At 40.0% G+C, this 21,308-nt stretch overlaps 1 protein-coding gene across 2 annotated transcripts in view; it reads right to left on the reverse strand.

The window, feature by feature from the left end:
- The window catches only part of LOC136883249 (uncharacterized), a 129,019-nt gene that overhangs the window by 13,914 nt on the left and 93,797 nt on the right, over positions 1–21,308 (reverse strand). For both annotated transcript variants that reach the window (XM_067155460.2, XM_067155459.2), the window contains exons 6-7: positions 18,377–18,531; positions 2,808–2,982 (exon numbers count right to left, since the gene is read on the reverse strand). In XM_067155460.2, the coding sequence (XP_067011561.2) occupies positions 2,808–2,982; positions 18,377–18,531 (330 nt within the window). The remainder of the gene's footprint in view (positions 1–2,807; positions 2,983–18,376; positions 18,532–21,308) is intronic.

Genomic DNA, 21,308 nt, shown 5'->3' on the forward strand with positions numbered 1-21,308 from the left:
ATCCAAATGAATAACAGCAGTCAATAGCAAATACGGTAATATTTTATCTACTTTTTTAGGAGTTCTTAAACTCTGTTTCATTCTAGTTCCTTTCTTTCTTATAATAAACAGTTATGTTAATATTAACAGAACTGTAACATGAGCCAACACCGATCTTTTTTGTATGTGCTTTTTATATGTAACTTCCTTCTTAATAGAATTTTGCAAATCCCAAAACTAGTGTTAATTTAACTGTTCTCCTGCTTTCTGGTTATCATTTATTTAAGATTTTCTGCAACAATACTTTGGGTTTAAAAAGAACAAATTCTCTCATCAATGTTGTAATCCAATCAAGCACTTATTTTCTGTTTTATAAACACACCCTCTTGTGTAAATCTAATTTATAACAGCCTGTAAGCTAGTGCTTCTGATACTACTTTTTTTGCCACTAGTTTAACATAACACGAACACATTGACGATTTGAGGTGATGGAAGGATGGGAAAGGCCTTAATTAAGGTACATCCCCCAGTATTTTCCTTGTGTGAAAATGGGAAACCAAGGAAAATCATATTCGGGGCTGCCAACGGCAGGATTCAAACCCATCATCTCCCAAATGCAAGCTCATAGCTGCGCAACCCTAACCGCACGGCCATCTCACTCAGTCACAATATACATGTATGTATGTATGCATGTGTGTACATTTGTCTGCACTCATAATAAGTTTAATTACAATTACTGTATTAACCGTTAAAGTAACAATACATTTCCTTCTCTCCAGGTTCAATTTCAGTGCACCATGTATTGTCTGCCAGCAACTTGTTATAACTACACCATTTAAAATTCATCGTTTTCTTATCCATTTGTTCTTCCAGCATATTGTCTGAAGGGATGAGGAAGGAGAGTCAGCCTGGAAAAGTTAATATCTTGAATATGAAACTACAGTCACGATACTGTATAGGCTTTTGGGCTTATGCCGTGTCAAGAAAATAAGGTGAAATTCTTTATGTTTCGCAGAGAACTGTGCTCTGCGTCCTCAGAAGAAATCTCGGCTGATGGTTTGGTCAGCTTCCGCTTCGAACGCTAGCATTGTGCCATGTCCTGGGAGCCATCTGGTGGCAAATGAACATACCATTTCCACTTCTATCATAACGTCTAAATTCAAAGAGTCATTGTTTAAGAAGCCTTTCTCGTGGACAGTCAATATTTCTTCTGAGGACGCAGAACACAGTTCTCTGCAAAACATAAAGAATTTTACCTTATTCTCTTGACACGGCATAAGCCCAAAAGGCTATACAGTATCATGTCTATAAGTACGGGCCATGAAAGAATCAATGGCAACATGAAACTACAGTATTAATATTTCATTTTTTGAGCTTCTTTCCATTTACTCCATTAGGTACTGTTGGGCAGATCCAGAGAAAAGTTCTGATGAAAAATTCTTTCAGTATTCCAGTCATTCTTCAGATCATACCTTCTGCTGTTCATGACCTACAGCTTGGAGGGTTGTGTATTAACTGCAAAATATATCAGTAAATTAAGTGTTTCAAATGAAGTTTCGAAGATGACCTATGCGAACAATGGGAAGGGACAAAATCAGAGAAACAATTATATAAGAAAAGACATGCTTGAGCTTGACAATGGAAGAAATATTGAGAACAGCACAGCTGAAATGGTATGGCAATGTAAAGCACATGCAGGAGACATAGATTCTCGAGGAAAACTTAGAAAAATTAAAACCCCACTGTCGGCAGCCATGAAGATCATTTTTCTTGGTTTCCCACTTTCACACCATTTTAAATTTGGCCATGGTCTCTTCCTTCCCACTCCTAGGCCTTCCTACCCCACCGTCGCCATAAGACCTATCTGCGTCAGTGAGATGTAAAGCAACTTGTAAAAATAAAAACTTAGAAAAGAACCGTCAGAACGGGGTAGTTGGACAAAATTAAAGAAGAACTAACAAGAAAAAATATGAAAGAAGTAGTTTACAAAGACGGAAACAGATGCAGGCAAATTGTCCACACCTGACCTGCTGGAAGGATCTACAGACCAGGTACACTGGCTATGCGATTTGGGTCACATAGCTGTGTGTTTTGCATTCAGGAGATACAGGGTTTAAACCACACTGTTGACAGCCCTGAAGATGGTTTTTCATGGTCTCCCCACTTTCATACCAGGGCTGTACCTTAATTAAGGCCACAGTCACCTCCTTCCCACTCCTAGCCATTCCCTATCTCTCTCTTTTTTCTTTCTTTTATTACATTGCAGCGACACAGGGAGGTCTTATGGTGACGATGGAATAGGAAAGGCCTAGGAGTGAGAAGGATTCGGCCATGGCCTTAATTAAGGTACAGCCCCAGCATTTGCCTGGTGTGAAAATGGAAAACCATGGAAAACCATCTTCGGGACTGCCGATAGTGGGGTTCGAACCCACTATCTCCCAGATGCAAGTTCACAGCTGCGTGCCCCTAACCGGATAGCCAACTCACATTGTCTTCGCCATCTAATTGTTGCACAAGATCTGTATGTGACGGCACGACATAAAACAAATAGCAAAATCCACATATGATCCCACACCATTAACAACTACAGAAGCATACAATAACTGAATACATCTCTCCTTGTAGGGTTCGCATCATGAAGGGATCAGGCCATAGAACTCAAATCCATACATGGTGTCGACCCCCAAGCGAATAGGAGCATGTGATTCAAAGGTGCAAACAAGATTAGGAAAGAAAAGAAAGGTAAAAACATTCTCTACATTTGCAAAGTCTGCTATTTGAGGAACTTGAAAGAAAATCTTCCTATATTGCACATAGACAGTTCTCACCTTGTTGGAAAACAACAGATGGTTTAAGTCGTGCCATGAAGGTTGCTACATTATCTGATGCAATTGGTGATCCTCCATACATTACAGTGTGAACATCACCTAGGAGATCATAAGGTAGAGTTCGGAATGATGCCAGGTAGAACATGAGTGATGTTGTTAATCCCAGGACTGTGCTCTGGAAATAAATTAACAAGAAGGAGAAATCAATCTCTGAGACAGATAATTAGCAGAAACAGTATGAGGGACCGATGAACTTGATAATCAAGCAATAATCATCATCAGCAGTAGCAGCAGCAGCAGTATCATCATCATCATCATTAGCAGCAGCAGAAGCACCAAGAAATGATACCGACTATACCACTATATTTGATGGTAAATAAACACTTCACTGGAGCATTTTCAACAGGTAACAATCAAAGCACATCCTACCCAGCACTCTGGAGGGGTTCCTGACGATGATGATGAATAATGAAAGCATATATCATTCGTGCACAATACACTTTTTTAAAGTATGAACTCTGATTGTGGAAATATTTCAAGCATTTCCACTCTTGAGCAAACCATCCCCCCATCCCCACCCCCTCCTGAATTTTTAACTTAACATTTCCAACCAAAATAACCATAGTATGACAGCCTTAAAACAACCTGAAGACACAGTATAATTCATTCATTTGCATTCTTAGTGTTGTTTATCAAATTCAGTTATTGAAGTAACATTAATTATTTTCTATCAGCTTTACTGGAAGCTGTACAGTTTCAATTTTCTTAAATTAATCACCCTGCAAATTGAATTATAAGTAAATAATTTACAGTGAACTTCTCAGATGACATCAGATGTCAGGGGAGCATGCCACAAGCACAGTACAAGAAGAGTTTCAGACAGTGCTTGCATATGATACAAATTTTCATGCACATACACACTCACACAAAATGTCATGTGTGACATCTCTCCATTTACAGCGAGCACACTTTCACCACACACCTTGCTTCCTCTCACCCTTATGCAGTTTGCTTGTGCTAGCGCAAGAAGATAGGAATCTAGGAGCAACGAGTACTGTCGAGTTTGGAAAAGTTGCCTATTTAAAGAGTATGAAAGTATCAGTCATGATGAAGATGACAGTGGTATTCTCAATATTGTTCTACCGGCAACAGGTGGTGGTGACGGGACTTCACACTACCGTAAATTGCCCCAAATTTGTAGGTTCTGTTCCCATCCATGATGAACTACAATTTACTGGGCAAGCAGGTTTGAAAATAGATATTGCTGACAATTTTACTTAACTGGACTTTTTAAAATTAATTTTTTGAATGACTTTCATAAGAAAATTAATTTTCTATCTATGTCTGTATTTCTTGTTTATGTACATGAGTTTTTAGAACACTGTGGAAAAGCAAGGCAGTTTGACTAGAACAGTGAAAGAGATAATCACGCCTGCCTACATTTAAGTGTGGTGCCTTGGCTGTTCTCTGTGGGGCGACTGTGAAACATCTAGCAGACTATTCACGCATCACCTTTGAATGTCGTACATTACATTATTAACAAATACATCGCAATTGGGGAACATCCCAATGGCAATGATAACTTACAGTAGTGTGATAATTAAGTTAAAACATAATTGCACAACAACAACAACAACAACGACAACAACAACAAGCAATTCCATGGAAAGAAAATATTACAAGAAATACTACTTGTCTAACATTCTAAATCCAGCATCATCACATACAAATTCACATACAACTTACGTATTTCCAGTGCTTAACACTACGGTTTAAAATACTATATGTTGAGCTTACCACTAACTTAACATTACAACACCGTCATGTACAAATTCACATGTATCTTAAGTATTTCATAATTTTAAACTATTATACCTGTACCGGGTGGTACACCTCCACGCCGCTAATTTAAAACGTGCGCCTTTTGAAACTCCTCTGCTGGAGGAACTCTGAACTTTATCTACGCTATTAATTCTCTACCTTCTCAGAAGATGTCACCACGTGGAAAATTTTGAGTTTTAGAACTGTGTCACTTTTGATGTGTTTTTGTTTCGCTTGAAGTAAGAAGTGTGAACTTTCTCTTCTAGAGGACTCTACTGAAGATCTACAATAGTGCAACCTAGTGCGGAGTCAAAGAACTATTTTGTTGGAGAAAATTAAGAGTTTGTTCTTTGTTAAATTTCTTTCTGTCATTGTTTAAGTTGGCAATATTTACCCCTTTCTTCCCCTTGTTATGAATGTAACCAATCCCGAATTTCTTTAATTAATTTCTGACCAATCAGGGGTATTTTCCCCCAACTTGAATCTGTTGCGGGGTCCTATCCAATAAAAACGTTGTGGGCGGGTGTTTTCATTCCCCTAACGCCTAGAACCTTCCACGAGAGGTTATAAACTGCTGATTTTTGGGTCTCCGGGCCACTTTTGTTCCATCTTTCAGTGTGTTAAGTACATAGCAGGGGGCGGGAAGCGCCTCTTTCTTCGGCAGCGGTCAACAACAAGGTAATGGCCGATTAATAACTTCTTTCTTTACTAGCTCAGCAGTTTAACTTTCGGGGCGGGTTCTAAGCGTTCAACCATGTAACCTTTTCCTAAAATGTAAAAACAACTGGTATCTATTCTATTTTCAAACGACATATCGGGATAGAGAGTGCTTAACCCTCTCGAGCTCCCACTCACATCGTCTTGAGGTGAACTTATTTTTCTCAACCAATTCTTCCGTAATATAATGTAAATTGCTATTAAGTCACCTCTGTAGTATGGGATTAGCCCTTGTATTAACGGCCTAGTGCCAAGTAGGTCTTAAGCAAAGTGTATTAGGAGTGCAAGTTCGCCTCCTCTCAAATTGTATTTTAGAGGTCATGTATTAATCTTCTTGTTATTTAACAGACCTCAGTAGGTTGGGTATTTTGCCCCTGTGTATATGTCCTTTGAGGACGGCTTAAAGGTGGAGTTCGGAGTGGCCTATGATAGGCTTGTATTTTAGGGGAAAGTTGCCCTTTTTGAAAATTGTGTTTCTGCCTCAAGGAGGCTTTTGGATGTAATTGGAAGCAGATGTTTCTGGCATGTTTGGGGGTTTTCGGCCCCTTTGTTGTATGGTGTTCATTGTAAGGTTGGGCTCATTGCTCAAGAATTATGTTTCTGACTTTTGAAGCCCCAAATGGGGTACCTATGCAAATGTATTTGTCAATCGTGTTTCGGCTACTAAGTACCTGTTCTATTTGTTGTTACCTAATTTTGAAAAAGAAATATAACCTTGTTAGATTTTAAAATTAATTTCACTTCAGTAGCTTGAGACCCGTTCACCACCCCCGCACCTTCTTTCACGCATAACTACCACCAAAAACACGGTAACAAGTGGTAGCAGAGCGTGGTTGAATGGGTCTCAATTTAGCCCCTTTTGACGGCTATACATTGTTTTGATCCGAACTCTAACCATTTTCTCAGTTGCTGGAATTTTTTGACCTTTTCAAAATTGGTCTGTCATCATGCCCGGCCCTCGCGATGTTCTCCTTCTTAACTATTTGCGCAAGGAGGAGTTGATCTATGAATTAACTATCAGAAATGTGCAATCTGGAGGCACGGTTGCAATAGACACTAACAAGCTTAGAGAGTCCCTAGATTTGCCTATTTCCATCCCCAATTTGGGAGAGAAAGAAATTGATGACTCTCTTTCCATGATCGTCGAGAATATTACTGGGCTAGCTTCTGTAGTTAGTTTTTTTGATGAAAATGATCCGTCTCCTAATCAAATTAAGCGTGTGCAAGGCAGGCTATATCATTTTTCGAATAGGGTTAACGATCTGTTGTCTCTAAAACTGAATGACGTTCAGAGGAAGGAAGCTAGTACGCTCCTGGAAAATATTTCCGAATTATCTAGTAAGGTCACTCAATTGTTAACTGGGGAAGTTCCTCCCAAATCTGATCAACCCACCATAGTAAATGCAGGTAGTGAGGAAGCGCCTCCCAAGGGAGAAGTTAATAGAATAACCGTTGCTGCTCAAACTATCCCTGCCCCACTGGACAACGAGTCTGAACGCCGTGCATCGCTGAGTAACATCCGTTCTGAATTAACTTCCTTGCCATTGAAACCTTTACCTACTATGTCACGCGGGTTTAGTAGCTTGCCTCATCCATTGGCAATGTTGCTCAGAGGTATATCTAAGTTTTCCGTTAATACCACCAGTGATGTAATTTCATTTTTAAGATTTCTAGTGGAATTTCAGGATCATGCCCTTGTGTTTTCTCTGTCTCCATGTCAAATTTTGCAAATTATCTATCCGTATGCTATGGGTATTCTCTCAGATAAAATCGTAAGAGCCATTGCCGAGCAATCATCTATTGAGGATTTCCATGCCCATTTGCTAGCTAACTTCATCCCGGCTAGGGCCAGGTCCTCCCTTATTCAGAAGTACTATTATCGTGTACAGCGCTTGGATGAAAACTTGGCTGATTTCATACAGGACATTAAGTTTTATACTAGGGTGTTTGCCCTTCATTTTCCTGAAGATCAGATTGTACAGGCTATTGTAGAGGGAATTTTTTTTTTTTTTGCTAGGGGCTTTACGTCGCACCGACACAGATAGGTCTTATAGCGACGATGGGATAGGAAAGGCCTAGGAGTTGGAAGGAAGCGGCCGTGGCCTTATTTAAGGTACAGCCCCAGCATTTGCCTGGTGTGAAAATGGGAAACCACGGAAAACCATCTTCAGGGCTGCCGATAGTGGGATTCGAACCTACTATCTCCCGGATGCAAGCTCACAGCCGCGCGCCTCTACGCGCACGGCCAACTCGCCCGGTAGAGGGAATTTCACCTCCCTATAGGTCATATTTGTGTTTCGCGGCGTGCCCGCAAACTTTCTCGGAACTTGAAGCATTGGCCGTCTCAGCGGAAGGAGTTAGATACGCCGATTCTTTGCGTGTCGCGAAAGAACCCCCGCCTTCCATTAGTAATACTCGGCCTCCTCCTCGCCGATCAGTCAATCCCCGTAAATGTTATGCTTGCGGGTCGCCTGACCATCTGCGCAACAAGTGTCCGCTGATCAAGTCAAGTGGGACAAGGAATGGAGCCGGGTCATCACAAGGCTGTTTTAAATGTGGGGCTTTCTCACATATTGCCAAGAATTGTCCGAACTCAAATAGCACCCCCTCCTGCTCAACTTCTGGTGCAAATTCCATCTATGCCAATAATAAAAAGTGACTAGTGGCTTCGGCTGAGTCGACTAATCCATCTTCCCGAGACTCAGCCCCTGGTAAACAGGTTGTAAATTCAGGGAACGATAAGTCTTCGAATACATCTTTTGAATGCCCCAAAGAGTGTCTGAGGATTGCGGCGGATACCCCCGCACCTGTTCCTTTTCTTAAGATTGAGTTAAATAACGAGCCTATAACAGCTCTCTTAGATTCAGGCAGTGTTTGTTCGATTATTTCGGCTGAATGGTATTCTAAATTGAAAACGGTTTGTAAACTTCCTGACTATGTCTCTTCTCCTGTTCAATACGTTTCGGCTAATTCATCTCCATTAGAAATTCTAGGTTCCTTACTGGTCAAAATTCGTGTTTTTAAGTTTACATGGAAAGTTAAATTGTTTGTGGCCAAGCAATTGTCTAGCCCCATTATATTGGGAGCGGACTTTATTTCTCACACTGGTCTTGTGCTCGATCTCCAGTCTAGGTCGTGCACATTCAAAATTGCTTCTAATTGTAAAATCCCTCTATTCAAGTGTAATTCTGTATCATGTTCTTCTATTTCGCCTACCCAGGATGAGATGTTGTTAGACCTTAGACATCTACCTGAGGAGCAGGCTGATAGTATTCGCAAACTGTGTCAGTCGTTTCCCGAGGTGTTCTCTGATACTCTTGGTGTTACTGACCTTATTGAATACAAAATTGAGGTCACGGATTCGATTCCTGTCCGTTTTCCACCTTATAGGCTATCTCCACCTAAAATGAAAGCTCTGAAAGAAATTATCGACCAGATGTTGAAGGATGGTATTATTAGGCCCTCTAAGTCGGCGTATTCATCGCCTATTTTTTTAGTCCCGAAACCCCAAGGAGGCTTCAGGCCTGTCATTGATTACAGGGCTCTCAATCGGAAGGTGGTGTTGCAATCTGTGCCCCTTCCTGACCTTCATTCTTGTTTTTCATGGTTTCGTAAGGCCAAGTTCTTCACCATCTTGGACTTGAATCAGGCCTATAATCAAATTCCCCTTGCCGAAGAGTCTAAACATCTTACAGCGTTTGCTACGGACTGGAATTTATATGAATACAACCGCGTGCCTTTCGGGCTCCCTACGGGAGCAGCTGTGCTCACTAGGCTACTAGATAGGGTTTTCTCCGACATCAAATTCGAGTACTTATATCACTACTTAGATGATGTCGTCGTATTTTCAGAGACTTTTGAAGAACATCTAGATCATCTGCGAGAAGTTCTCGATCGCCTTCGTAAGGCTGGGTTAACTGTTAAGTTGTCCAAGGTTGCCTTTGCTAAGCCCTCTATGTCATTCCTAGGGCATATTGTGTCACCCGATGGGGTAGCAGTCGATCATTCTAGAACACAGGCCATCCGTGATTTTAAACCTCCCAAGGACATTAAAGGTATCGCCAGGTTCATTGGTATGGTGAATTTCTTCAGAAAGTTCATTCCTAACTTTGCTAATAGAGCGGCGCCCTTAAACCTTCTTCGTAGGAAAGGCATCAAATTTGAGTGGGGACCTTCTCAACAAGCTGCTTTTGAAGATCTGAAATTAGCTCTCTGTAATGCCCCTGTCCTTGCTATGCCTGATTTCTCAAAGAAATTCATCGTCCAAACGGACGCGTCATCGTCAGCTGTAGCTGCAGTCCTTCTTCAAGAGACTGAACTAGGGAGGCGACCCATCGCCTATGCATCTAGGACTCTATCGGCTCAAGAAGCCAAGTATTCCATCTATGAGCTCGAAGGGTTGGCAGTCTTATTTGCCTTAGAAAAGTTCCGTCTCTATCTGGAACATGTCAAATTCGACCTGGAAACAGATAATCAAGCCCTAAGCTGGGTCTTAGGTAGGCCGCGTCGTACTGGTCGTATAGCCCGTTGGGCCATCCGTATTTCTGCCTTCCAATTTGATGTCAGGCATATTAGAGGTACCGAAAATGTTGTTGCTGATGGACTCAGCCGTATGTTTCATAACGACGTCGAGACCCACGAACCGGTCGACAGTTCATCACCTCCCGAGTCCATACTATCTGGTGTTAATGCCATCTTAACAGATGCTCCCATGCTTTTTAGGGATATTGAGAAATACCAACGTGAAGATCCGACGCTGGCTCCGATAATGGAAACCCTTTCTTCTGGGGAACATGTTGTCCCTTATGTTCTGAGGAAGGGTGTTCTATGTTGCCCATCGAGGCATGATAGGATGATGAAAGTTGTCGTTCCAGCGGTTCTTGTACCTATGATCTTCAAGTATTATCATGAGACCCCATTAGGAGGGCATCTTGGAATCTTTAAAACTCGTGAGAAGATTCGTGAAATGTTCATCTGGAAAGGTATGGACGGTGAAATCCGTGAACTTGTAAAAGCTTGTAAATCTTGTTTGCTCAGTAAACCCACCATGTCCACCAAGGTAGGCCTTTTGTCTTCGCATCAAGCATCGCGCCCCATGGAACGCCTGTATATTGATTATGTAGGACCCTTCCCCCAGTCGAAGGGAAATGCCAACAAATTCATCTTTGTATGTGTAGATGGTTTTACCAGATTTTCCTGGTTATTTCCGACTAAGCTGGCTACCGCTCAGTCTACCATTACTTGCTTAAATTCTATTTTTGCTTCTTTTGGTCCGTGCCAATATATTGTATCTGATAATGCTAAGGCTTTTACATCTAATTTATTTCGAAAATTCTGTTTTGACTTGTCCATCTCTCATGTAACTACTTCTGCTTATTACCCTCAACCATCTCTGGCTGAACGGGTTAACCGTAATCTCAGGTCAGCACTTATTGCCTATCATCATGAAGATCATTCCAGGTGGGACACGTCCCTGCATTGGATAGCTTTTGCTTTAAATTCGGCGGTTCATGAATCTCACAAGTTTACTCCAGCTTCTTTGATGTTCAAGTTTGTTCCCAACTCGCCGCTCTCTAACCTCTGGTCTCTGAATGACATTCTACCCGAGACAATAGATCCGGATAACATTAAAGATCTTTGGAAGAAGGCTAAAGCTAATCTTAAGGTGTCTCATGAAAAGGTTAGGGAAAAGTATGATCGTGGACGGAGACCCACCACTTTGAAGGTAGGTGACCAGGTGATGGTCAAGAATTTTGTTCCCGCGGGCAAGCTTGCCCCCAGATTTCATGGGCCTTGTATCATTCTCGATTTTCTTACGCCGGTTACGTTGTTATTAAGCAATCCAGCCACCGAGAGGATATTTAGGGTTCACCTGTCACAGGTGAAACCAGTGTAAATATTGTGTCAACTTGCTTCATATAATTTGAAAGGAATATGAAGGTTATATTTTTTTTTGAGTTCAACTTTTAAGGCTTTCTGCCCCTTCTATAATATTTTGTCTTATATGTAAGCCTCTTGTAAAACCTTCCCCGATCCGTTAAACTGCCATTCTGTCCTTGCCTCGGCCATTACCACGCTCCCGTCTCCTGCTTCAATACACACTGTGGCTTAATTTGAGTAAATGCCATGGATATCTGCACGCCGCTGACCCCTCAACCTCCTCACCAAGCCTGTGCCCTCAAAGAAACATGATGGTCCAACACAATTCTGCCGCCGAGTTTTTATGTTTCAGTGCCCCCGCGGCCGCGCAGCGCCGTGCAGCAACTGGGGAGGGGGATGGGCCCCCTCCTCTCCAGCGAGGACGACATGTGCACGGCGAGCCGGAGCTCTCCTCCCGGCCAAGGCTGATGTGCGGCGCACAACCTGCTACTTGCCCGCAGCCTGTATATGTTCACCGCGGGCGCGGCGTACTTCAACACCTCTGCTCCCCTCATAGTGCGGGCGAGCGGTATCTCAGGGTACTTGAGGGGTCCGAGCGGCCTCCTTTGGACGCAAGCTGCAACGGCCGGTCTGGCCATCCAACTTAGCCTACATCAACTACATGGACAGTCACTATAAGAGATGACTACACTTGGGAATTCAACAACAAATTTGGTGGACATTGCAAAATTTTTCATCACCTTTTAAAAGATTATCTTCAGAAATTCGCCTTCTACAAACATAAAAACCTTACGTTACCAATTACAACAAAAATTTTGGAACTGAATTAAGAATTTCTCAAATACTTCTGCAATTTATTTTAATATCAACATCAAAACTTGGACTTTGTTTTCAAACTATTTCATGTGTCACCCCTGGTGGAACTTTTGGGGGGGGAGGTCTGTACCGGGTGGTACACCTCCACGCCGCTAATTTAAAACGTGCGCCTTTTGAAACTCCTCTGCTGGAGGAACTCTGAACTTTATGTACGCTATTAATTCTCTACCTTCTCAGAAGATGTCACCACGTGGAAAATTTTGAGTTTTAGAACTGTGTCACTTTTGATATGTTTTTGTTTCGCTTGAAGTAAGAAGTGTGAACTTTCTCTTCTAGAGGACTCTACTGAAGATCTACAATAGTGCAACCTAGTGCGGAGTCAAAGAACTATTTTGTTGGAGAAAATTTAATTTCAAGAGTTTGTTCTTTGTTAAATTTCTTTCTGTCATTGTTTAAGTTGGCAATATTTACCCCTTTCTTCCCCTTGTTATGAATGTAACCAATCCCGAATTTCTTTAATTAATTTCTGACCAATCAGGGGTATTTTCCCCCAACTTGAATCTGTTGCGGGGTCCTATCCAATAAAAACGTTGTGGGCGGGTGTTTTCATTCCCCTAACGCCTAGAACCTTCCACGAGAGGTTATAAACTGCTGATTTTTGGGTCTCCAGGCCACTTTTGTTCCATCTTTCAGTGTGTTAAGTACATAGCAGGGGGCGGGAAGCGCCTCTTTCTTCGGCAGCGGTCAACAACAAGGTAATGGCCGATTAATAACTTCTTTCTTTACTAGCTCAGCAGTTTAACTTTCGGGGCGGGTTCTAAGCGTTCAACCATGTAACCTTTTCCTAAAATGTAAAAACAACTGGTATCTATTCTATTTTCAAACGACATATCGGGATAGAGAGTGCTTAACCCTCTCGAGCTCCCACTCACATCGTCTTGAGGTGAACTTATTTTTCTCAACCAATTCTTCCGTAATATAATGTAAATTGCTATTAAGTCACCTCTGTAGTATGGGATTAGCCCTTGTATTAACGGCCTAGTGCCAAGTAGGTCTTAAGCAAAGTGTATTAGGAGTGCAAGTTCGCCTCCTCTCAAATTGTATTTTAGAGGTCATGTATTAATCTTCTTGTTATTTAACAGACCTCAGTAGGTTGGGTATTTTGCCCCTGTGTATATGTCCTTTGAGGACGGCTTAAAGGTGGAGTTCGGAGTGGCCTATGATAGGCTTGTATTTTAGGGGAAAGTTGCCCTTTTTGAAAATTGTGTTTCTGCCTCAAGGAGGCTTTTGGATGTAATTGGAAGCAGATGTTTCTGGCATGTTTGGGGGTTTTCGGCCCCTTTGTTGTATGGTGTTCATTGTAAGGTTGGGCTCATTGCTCAAGAATTATGTTTCTGACTTTTGAAGCCCCAAATGGGGTACCTATGCAAATGTATTTGTCAATCGTGTTTCGGCTACTAAGTACCTGTTCTATTTGTTGTTACCTAATTTTGAAAAAGAAATATAACCTTGTTAGATTTTAAAATTAATTTCACTTCAGTAGCTTGAGACCCGTTCACCACCCCCGCACCTTCTTTCACGCATAACTACCACCAAAAACACGGTAACAATACCTGTAGAATGAGCAGCCCAATTACTATTATCTTAGCATTGTAAATACAGCACATTCATATACAAATTCACACATACTTTAAATAATTCAAATGTCTTAGTACTACATTTATTTTGTTTTTATTTTTATTTTTTTGCTAGTTGCTTTATGTCGCACCGACACAGATAGGTCTCATGGCGACGATAGTACTACATTTTACAGTCCGTTAAAATATGACACCATCACACAGAAATTTACACACAATTTACAGAATGCTGGTGTCTATTCCTGAAGCATGTTATATTTTTGGGAAAAAGCTTTAAGACAGCTGCAAGTAATGCACTCCAGAGATGAATTGCCCGATTTACGAACGAATATATGAACCATAGTTAAGTTTTCTGTGATCTACCTTTTATTTTGTGTGGAAGATCTGTCTTACTTATGTAACAAGGCTTTTCTAGTCGACTGTTCAACTCTCCCCAAGCTGTTTTATTCGTGTAGGCATTATACATTTTACAAAAGAAAATATTTATAAAATCCTCCTATCAATACAAGTCAAGTCATCTGTTAGATGAAGCAAAGTCTATACATGTTTCAGCCTAATCTCAAGGCCATCTTCAGTAGTAAAACAATGATTACATAATATACAAACAAATTAAAAATCGTAATGATGTGAAGTGACAGTGATTATGATTAGTGAGTTAAAAACACATTGAGGTACAAAGTCCTCTCGTCTAAGGTCATCTCCATTCGAGACGACAACTTTTAGTTACAAATGTTATACACGTTTTATTCGTAGTATTGACGGTCTCACTACACTCCTCAGCATAGTGTTTTTATTTAACAGTGAGCAAGATCTATTACACGAGAGGACTTTGTACCTCAATGTGTTTTTAACTCACTAATCATGATCACTGTCACTTCACATCATTACGATTTTTAATTTGTTTGTATATTATGTAATCATTGTTTTACTACTGAAGATGGCCTTGAGATTAGGCTGAAACTTGTATAGACTTTGCTTCATCCAACAGATGACTTGACTTGTATTGATAGGAGGATTTTATAAATATTTTCTTTTGTAAAGTGATAACCGTCAATACGGAATGAGATTCATAACTTGCAATGGCATTATACATGGCGCATAACCGTGCTCGTTTCCTTCTAGTCCCCAGTGTCTCCCACCCAAGTTTTCCTATCATATTTGTCACGCTACTTCTAGGACTGAAATCATCAAGCATGAATCTTGCAGCCTTTCGCTGTACCATCTCAAGTTCCTTAATGAGTCCTGTTTGGTATGGATCCCATGCAGCTGCTCCATATTCCAGGACTGGCCTAATGAATTATATATAGCCCTGCGCCTTTGCCTGGGAACTGCTGCCCTTTAGCACCCAAATCACGAAGTGTAAGCATTTGTACGCTTTGGTAATTACACTTCCTATGCGGGTGTCCCATTTTAGATCTCTCTTTACATGAATTCCTAGGTACTTGCACGAGTCACTCTCAACCAGAGTGTCCATTCCAAGACAATATTGAAAGTCCGCTTCCCTATGTTTCTTGTCAAGTCTTATGAGGAAGCATTTTCAAGAATTTATTTTCATTTTGTTAATGAGTGCCCACTTATGGAGTATATTTATATCGGCTTGTAATAACCTATTATTGATAGCATTCGGTATTTTTCTGTATGTTATGCAATCTTCCACAAACATTCTGCATTCACTTTGAATTTAGTTCGGCAGATCATTGATAAATGCCGTAAATAGGAGTGGCCCTATAACACTACCCTGTAATACTCCCGACATTACAGAAACTTCCCACCTTTACCCTCTGCATGCGGTCTGTCAAAAATTCCCGGATCCTCAGAACCACCCCTTTATCAGCATTTGTTTTTTTGTTTTTTTTTGCTATTTGCTTTACGTCGCACCGATACAGATATGTCTTATGGCGACGATGGGACGGGAAAGGCCTAGGAATTGGTAGGAAGTGGCCGTGGCCTTAATTAAGGTACAGCCCCAGCATTTGCCTGGTGTGAAAATGGGAAACCACGGAAAACCATCTTCAGGGCTGCCGACAGTGGGCCTCGAACCCACTATCTCCCGATTACTGGATACTGACCGCACTTAAGCGACTACAGCTATCGAGCTCAGTATCATCAGTGTCTGTTTCCACCAATTTTTGGACCAGAATGTCATGTGGTACTACATCAAATGCTTTAGCAAAATCAATTACAATAGCATCAACTTGCACACCTCTGTCTAATGACTCGCTAATATCTTGAGAGGGTGACAACATTTGGCTCTCACAGGAGAAACCTTTCCTAAAACCGTGCTGATGGTCATTAATCCATGAACTTTTCTCCCATTGTTCTTTTAGATATTCTGCAATGAGGTGTTCCATTTGTTTGCATTCAATGAACGTAAGGTTAATGGGTCTATATTTGTCCATTAGCAGCCTGTTGCCCCCTTTAAAAATCGGGACTACAGTTCTTTAAGTCGTCTGGAATTTGCGTATTGTTGAGCAATGCAGTAAATAGTATTTCCAAGTAGCATAGAATAGCTCTACCTCCCAGTTTCAGAACCTCCCCAGCAATATTATCAGGCCCTGTCGACTTATTTTTCCTTAAGTTCTTAATTCTTTCCTGAAATTTTGTACATCTGATTTGGAAGAGAGAATAATCAGTGTTATCGATAATGTCTATCGCCAGGCTATTCTGCTCATTAAATAGGTTCCTATACCAATCATTTAATTCATTAGCTATCAGTAGATTGCCATAACTACCTCACCTTCTCTGGACATTTTCACTGACACATCATGGCTGGCTCCTTTCCTTTTCGTAACCTACTTATAGAGGTTTTTCCACCTATTTACCCTTTCCATTTTCTTTAGGTAAGGCAGATTCAACTCTAATCCAATCTGCCTTTGACCTTCTTCTTCCTCTGCTTGGGGACTTTATTTATTTATTTAAATTATATTTGTTCGTGGCGTCGACCTCTGTAGATCTTTTGCCACGACTTGCACCATATGATATGAACCTGCGTGTAATTGTAATTGCGGAAGTGCAGAGTGTTGAATGTGAGGAAAGGAACATTAAGGATGACACAAACACCCAGTCCCCAGGCCAAGGATATTAATCATTTACAATTAAAAACCCCTGACCCGGCTGGGAATCGAACCCGGGCCCTCTGAGTGACGGGCAGACGCGTTGCCCCCTACACCGCGGGGCCGGATTTATTTATATTACTCCTGAAGCAGTTGAGTGGCTAAAGAATCTTGACTTTCATCTATAAGGACTACTGAGCCAGTGAATGTTTTGTTAATAGTTTCCCAAGTGTACAGGCTTTGTATAATATTACACACTAAATAAATAAATTAGGCACTCCTATACTTACCTGGGGTCGGCAGTCCTAGACCTGAGTGATCATAAATAATGAGTTCGATGTTTTTGTGAAGAACTGTGCATTTTATTCAAATATTTATAGATTTTATAGAATAGTAACATATGTACCTGTTCTTCACACAGGAATTGGTAATCGATTTCATGATCCATCATGAATTTATGCGAAGATACATGCCTGTATTCAAACACTTAATTCGGCATATTAAACTGATATTCTTCTACGAAAGCATGTGGCAGTAATTTGATTAAATTTCCAGAATGAAATTTATTTCATGTAACGTGAAGTATGATAAAGCTGAACAAAGTTGAGAGAGAATGAGGCAGAACACAGAGTTTATTGAACGATACAATTCCTGGTCTGAAGTTGTGAGTAATTCTCCCTACTTCTCAGTTACATATTGTTGTTCATCTGAAACTGGGAGTGGCACTGTGGCTGAAGTCTCATGAAACCAATCATTGATGATAACCCCTCTTAATGTAAGAGTAAAATGACTCTTTACTTAAACCCTGTAACCCAACTTGAAATTATACGACAGCCTGCAAAACGGTCCGTTCATGATATCTCTCTTGTTATCCTCCTAGCGAAAAGGTGCACATGAGAAAAAACATTTTTAGAAATTGATTTCCATTAAAGTTGGTCGTGTGTATTTTGTGGGAGGGTAAAATCACTGTTTCGATTTCCTATAAACCCCCAAACCAATCTGGGATTTAGAAATAATATTGGCCCTAATACCTACCCAAGGGCAGATATAAAGTTTGGTAGAAATATAAAGAGTAGTTTCCCAATTATAAGAACTAAACAAATGGACAAACAGACAAATCAACAAACAGACACCAAAGCTAAAAAATATGCAGATAGTCATTATTACACCTGAAACAGATAACTGAATGAAAATTTTGCCAAAATAGTTAATGTACAGACATACGGTCATTAAGATTTTATTTATATAGATAAGTTTGTGTTCCTGTTTCCAAAATTTTAAATCAATACAGAAATTTTATTTTTGCCCACATTTTCATAATTTTCACAAAGTTTAAATAAGTATGATTTAAGCAGAATAGGACTAAAGGGACATACATACATACATACATACATACATACATACATACATACATACATACATACATACATACATACATACATACATACATACATACATACATACATAAATTTAAGCCTGAAAAATATCAGTCTGATACTGGAACCACCAGTATTTTGCAGTACTGTGACAGTTCATACAATGAACTGGTACCAGTAACTGAAGAAACCACTATATACTGGGTCAAATAATCATAAAGAACTTGTAACATCAAGAGAATCCTGTTTAATTAAACTGGAGACCTTACCTTGTGCTCTGATAGACACTTGATATAGATCTTGGGGTCTGGATTGGGTACAGTAATAATGTGAGTTCCAAGACACATACGTGCCAACATCACTACCACCATGCCAAAAATATGGGACATGGGAACTACAACGACGATCACTTCCTGGAAACTCTCTGCAAATAAAGTGAGAGGGACAGTTATAAAATAAATTCTTTAACTCATTTTTATGAAAGAAGTTATTCAAATTTTATAATTAAGACTTTTCAGATGTCGTAGTTATCAGTCTAACACATAAACTGAAGGAACTGACAAAGATAATGAAGAAACCCATGACTTAGGGGCAGGGAAGATGAGTTCCTGTAATTGTTTCTACTTCTGAGAAATAGGAAGCTAGAACACAGGGTTAACACAATGACAATTTTAAGCTGAACATTATCCTTGTCTTTCTAGCATTTATGCCTTTGCTGACGAGATGTAATGTTTACAGTGCACTACGTCTTCTGGTATGGGCTATATCAAATTTGTTACTTTCATTGACCTGTCTCAGTCTCATCCTTGGCTTTGACAATATGAAAGTGACTGAGGTATGAGTGATGCTAGTAATACCATTCCTTATGCAGCCAGTCCCTGTTATGAATGGTGTGAATATATCGCTCATAGGGTCGGTTGGTGCATGCATTTCACTGGGCTTGGCAGACTGATATGTAATAGCAACTTCCGACTCAGTGAGGAAAGCAACGGGAAACTACCTCACTTCTCATTTCCCTAGTACGCCTCTTCAGTGACGCCTAGGCTATTTATGACAGCTGTTGGTGGAGCTGCAGAGGATCAAACCAGCCTTCGGGCTGAATACCCTACATACATACATCTATCTTTTGTTCCTCTACCCATGCTATCCCTCCTGTTCTATCAGAGTGTTCGTCCTTGACTGTGTTCCTTTTCTCCTTCCTAGCTTTCTGTCTTCATAAGGCAGCTGTTTCTTTATTAATGGCAACACTCTTACATGTACACCAAAAAAATTGAACCAGTATTTCTTGCATATGCATTATGTTAGTGTGGTACCCAAACCTTGTGAATATACGGTGGTGGAGTGTCGAAGGAACAATCAAAATGCTTACTTCCCAGCCAGTCCTGCTTTGTTTACTTCTTCCCTTATGCTGTAAGCTGACTAAGTGTGCATGTGTGTGGCTGTGAGAGGAGCATGACTTCTTACAAAATAGTAATAAAACTATTTTAATCCTCCTAGTCAATACTATATACTTTTTACGTCCAATTAAGACAAAAGTTCACACATAGACATGTTTCGACCTAGCATTGGGTCATCCTCAGTAAGACATGTATGATGCATTAAAAACCTAGGAAACACAAAATGAAATGTTAGTTTTTATTTATTTAATCATGTCAGAAACATACATTATACTTACAATTATACAGGACAATAACAAATCTGGTACTATAATCATTAATCATTTCTGATGATGGCAGGTAACGATGTGATTAATGTTCCAGAAACAATACAATGTTAGTTGAAAAGTTTTTTAAAAGCATGATGAAGGTTAAAAAACTGTGAAATGTTGATCGTTAAATGCTTTTTATTTCCCTTTGATATGGATCAACTGGTATCTGTATACTGTTGGCTTAGTTTCTGTGTTCCGACATGGGCTGATGTACATAAGCATTATTGAAGTTGAACCGTCTGAATTTAGTCTGTAAAATGGATAATACAAATTGAATTAAGGTTGAAAAGTGGTGACTAACAGGAACAACATTTAGATTAAGTTATGTAGAACGAAAATTAACTTACGTTACATGGCCCGCTTGTATCACCCTTGTTCCCTGATTATGAAGTCCAGCTCTCGACTGACTTGCTCCCGCAGTCGAGACACAAGACGTGTGACTGCAAGAAAGTGGAGTGGGGAAATGGGGCGGGGCTTGCGGGAGAATGGGAGTGTGCGGAATAATGGGAGCGGTGACTAAAATCGCATGTAATAATTGTGAGTTCTTATGTTCCTGTTTTTTTTACTACAAATGATCGGAATAAAAGTTTCCCATATTACGTTCTTTTTTTCATTTGTCTCATTTAAGTAGAGGGCTGGGTTCTTATATTGATCCATACTGATGTAAAAATTCTCTAAAATGTTGAGTAGTGGACCTTTCTGTTCACACTGTAGAATTTTTAGATCTTGATCTATTGTAGTATAATTGTGATTATAGTCTTTGTAATGGTTAATCCTGGCAGAGAAACAATTATATTTTAAAACATTGCGATGTTCTGTATATCTTATGAGGAAGTTCCTACCAGTTTGTCCGATGTAACTTGACCCACATCCCTGACAGTCCAGTTTATATATCCCAGAATTTGTGTATTTATTGCTATTATTTATTGCATGAGAGTTAAATAATACTCTTTCCTTAGTGTTGCTGGTTTTGAAAGCAATTTTTAGGTTATGTTTTCTTAAGACATTGGTGATTATGTGTATATTATTATTGCTAAATGTGAATGTGGCATATTTTTCTTTAGTTTTTGACTCTTTCATTAAAGTAGTTGTGGTCTTTTTGGTAGGTTTATTGATTAGCTTATTTATAAATTTTGTGCTGAATCCATTGTTCAAAGCTAGTTTGTGGATGGTCTTGATTTCTTTTTTCAAATATTTCTTTGAGAGTGGGACTTTTAAAGCTCTTTCTAACATGCTATTGTAGGCAGCTTTTTTGTGAGCTTCAGGATGTATTGAATTTTGTTTAATGGTGTTAGCAGTGTAAGATGGTTTCCGTTAAATGTTAAATGCCAGATGATTATTCTTACAATGTGATAGTGTTATGTCTAAATAATTAAGTGAGTTATTGTTCTCCATTTCCATAATTAATTCAATATTCTGATCTAAACTGCTGAGTAGTTCTAAAATTTCATTTTCTTCATTAATGCTGCTATCTATGATGGCTAGCACATCGT

Source organism: Anabrus simplex, chromosome 11, assembly GCF_040414725.1.
Source record: "Anabrus simplex isolate iqAnaSimp1 chromosome 11, ASM4041472v1, whole genome shotgun sequence".
NCBI lineage: Eukaryota > Metazoa > Arthropoda > Insecta > Orthoptera > Tettigoniidae > Anabrus > Anabrus simplex.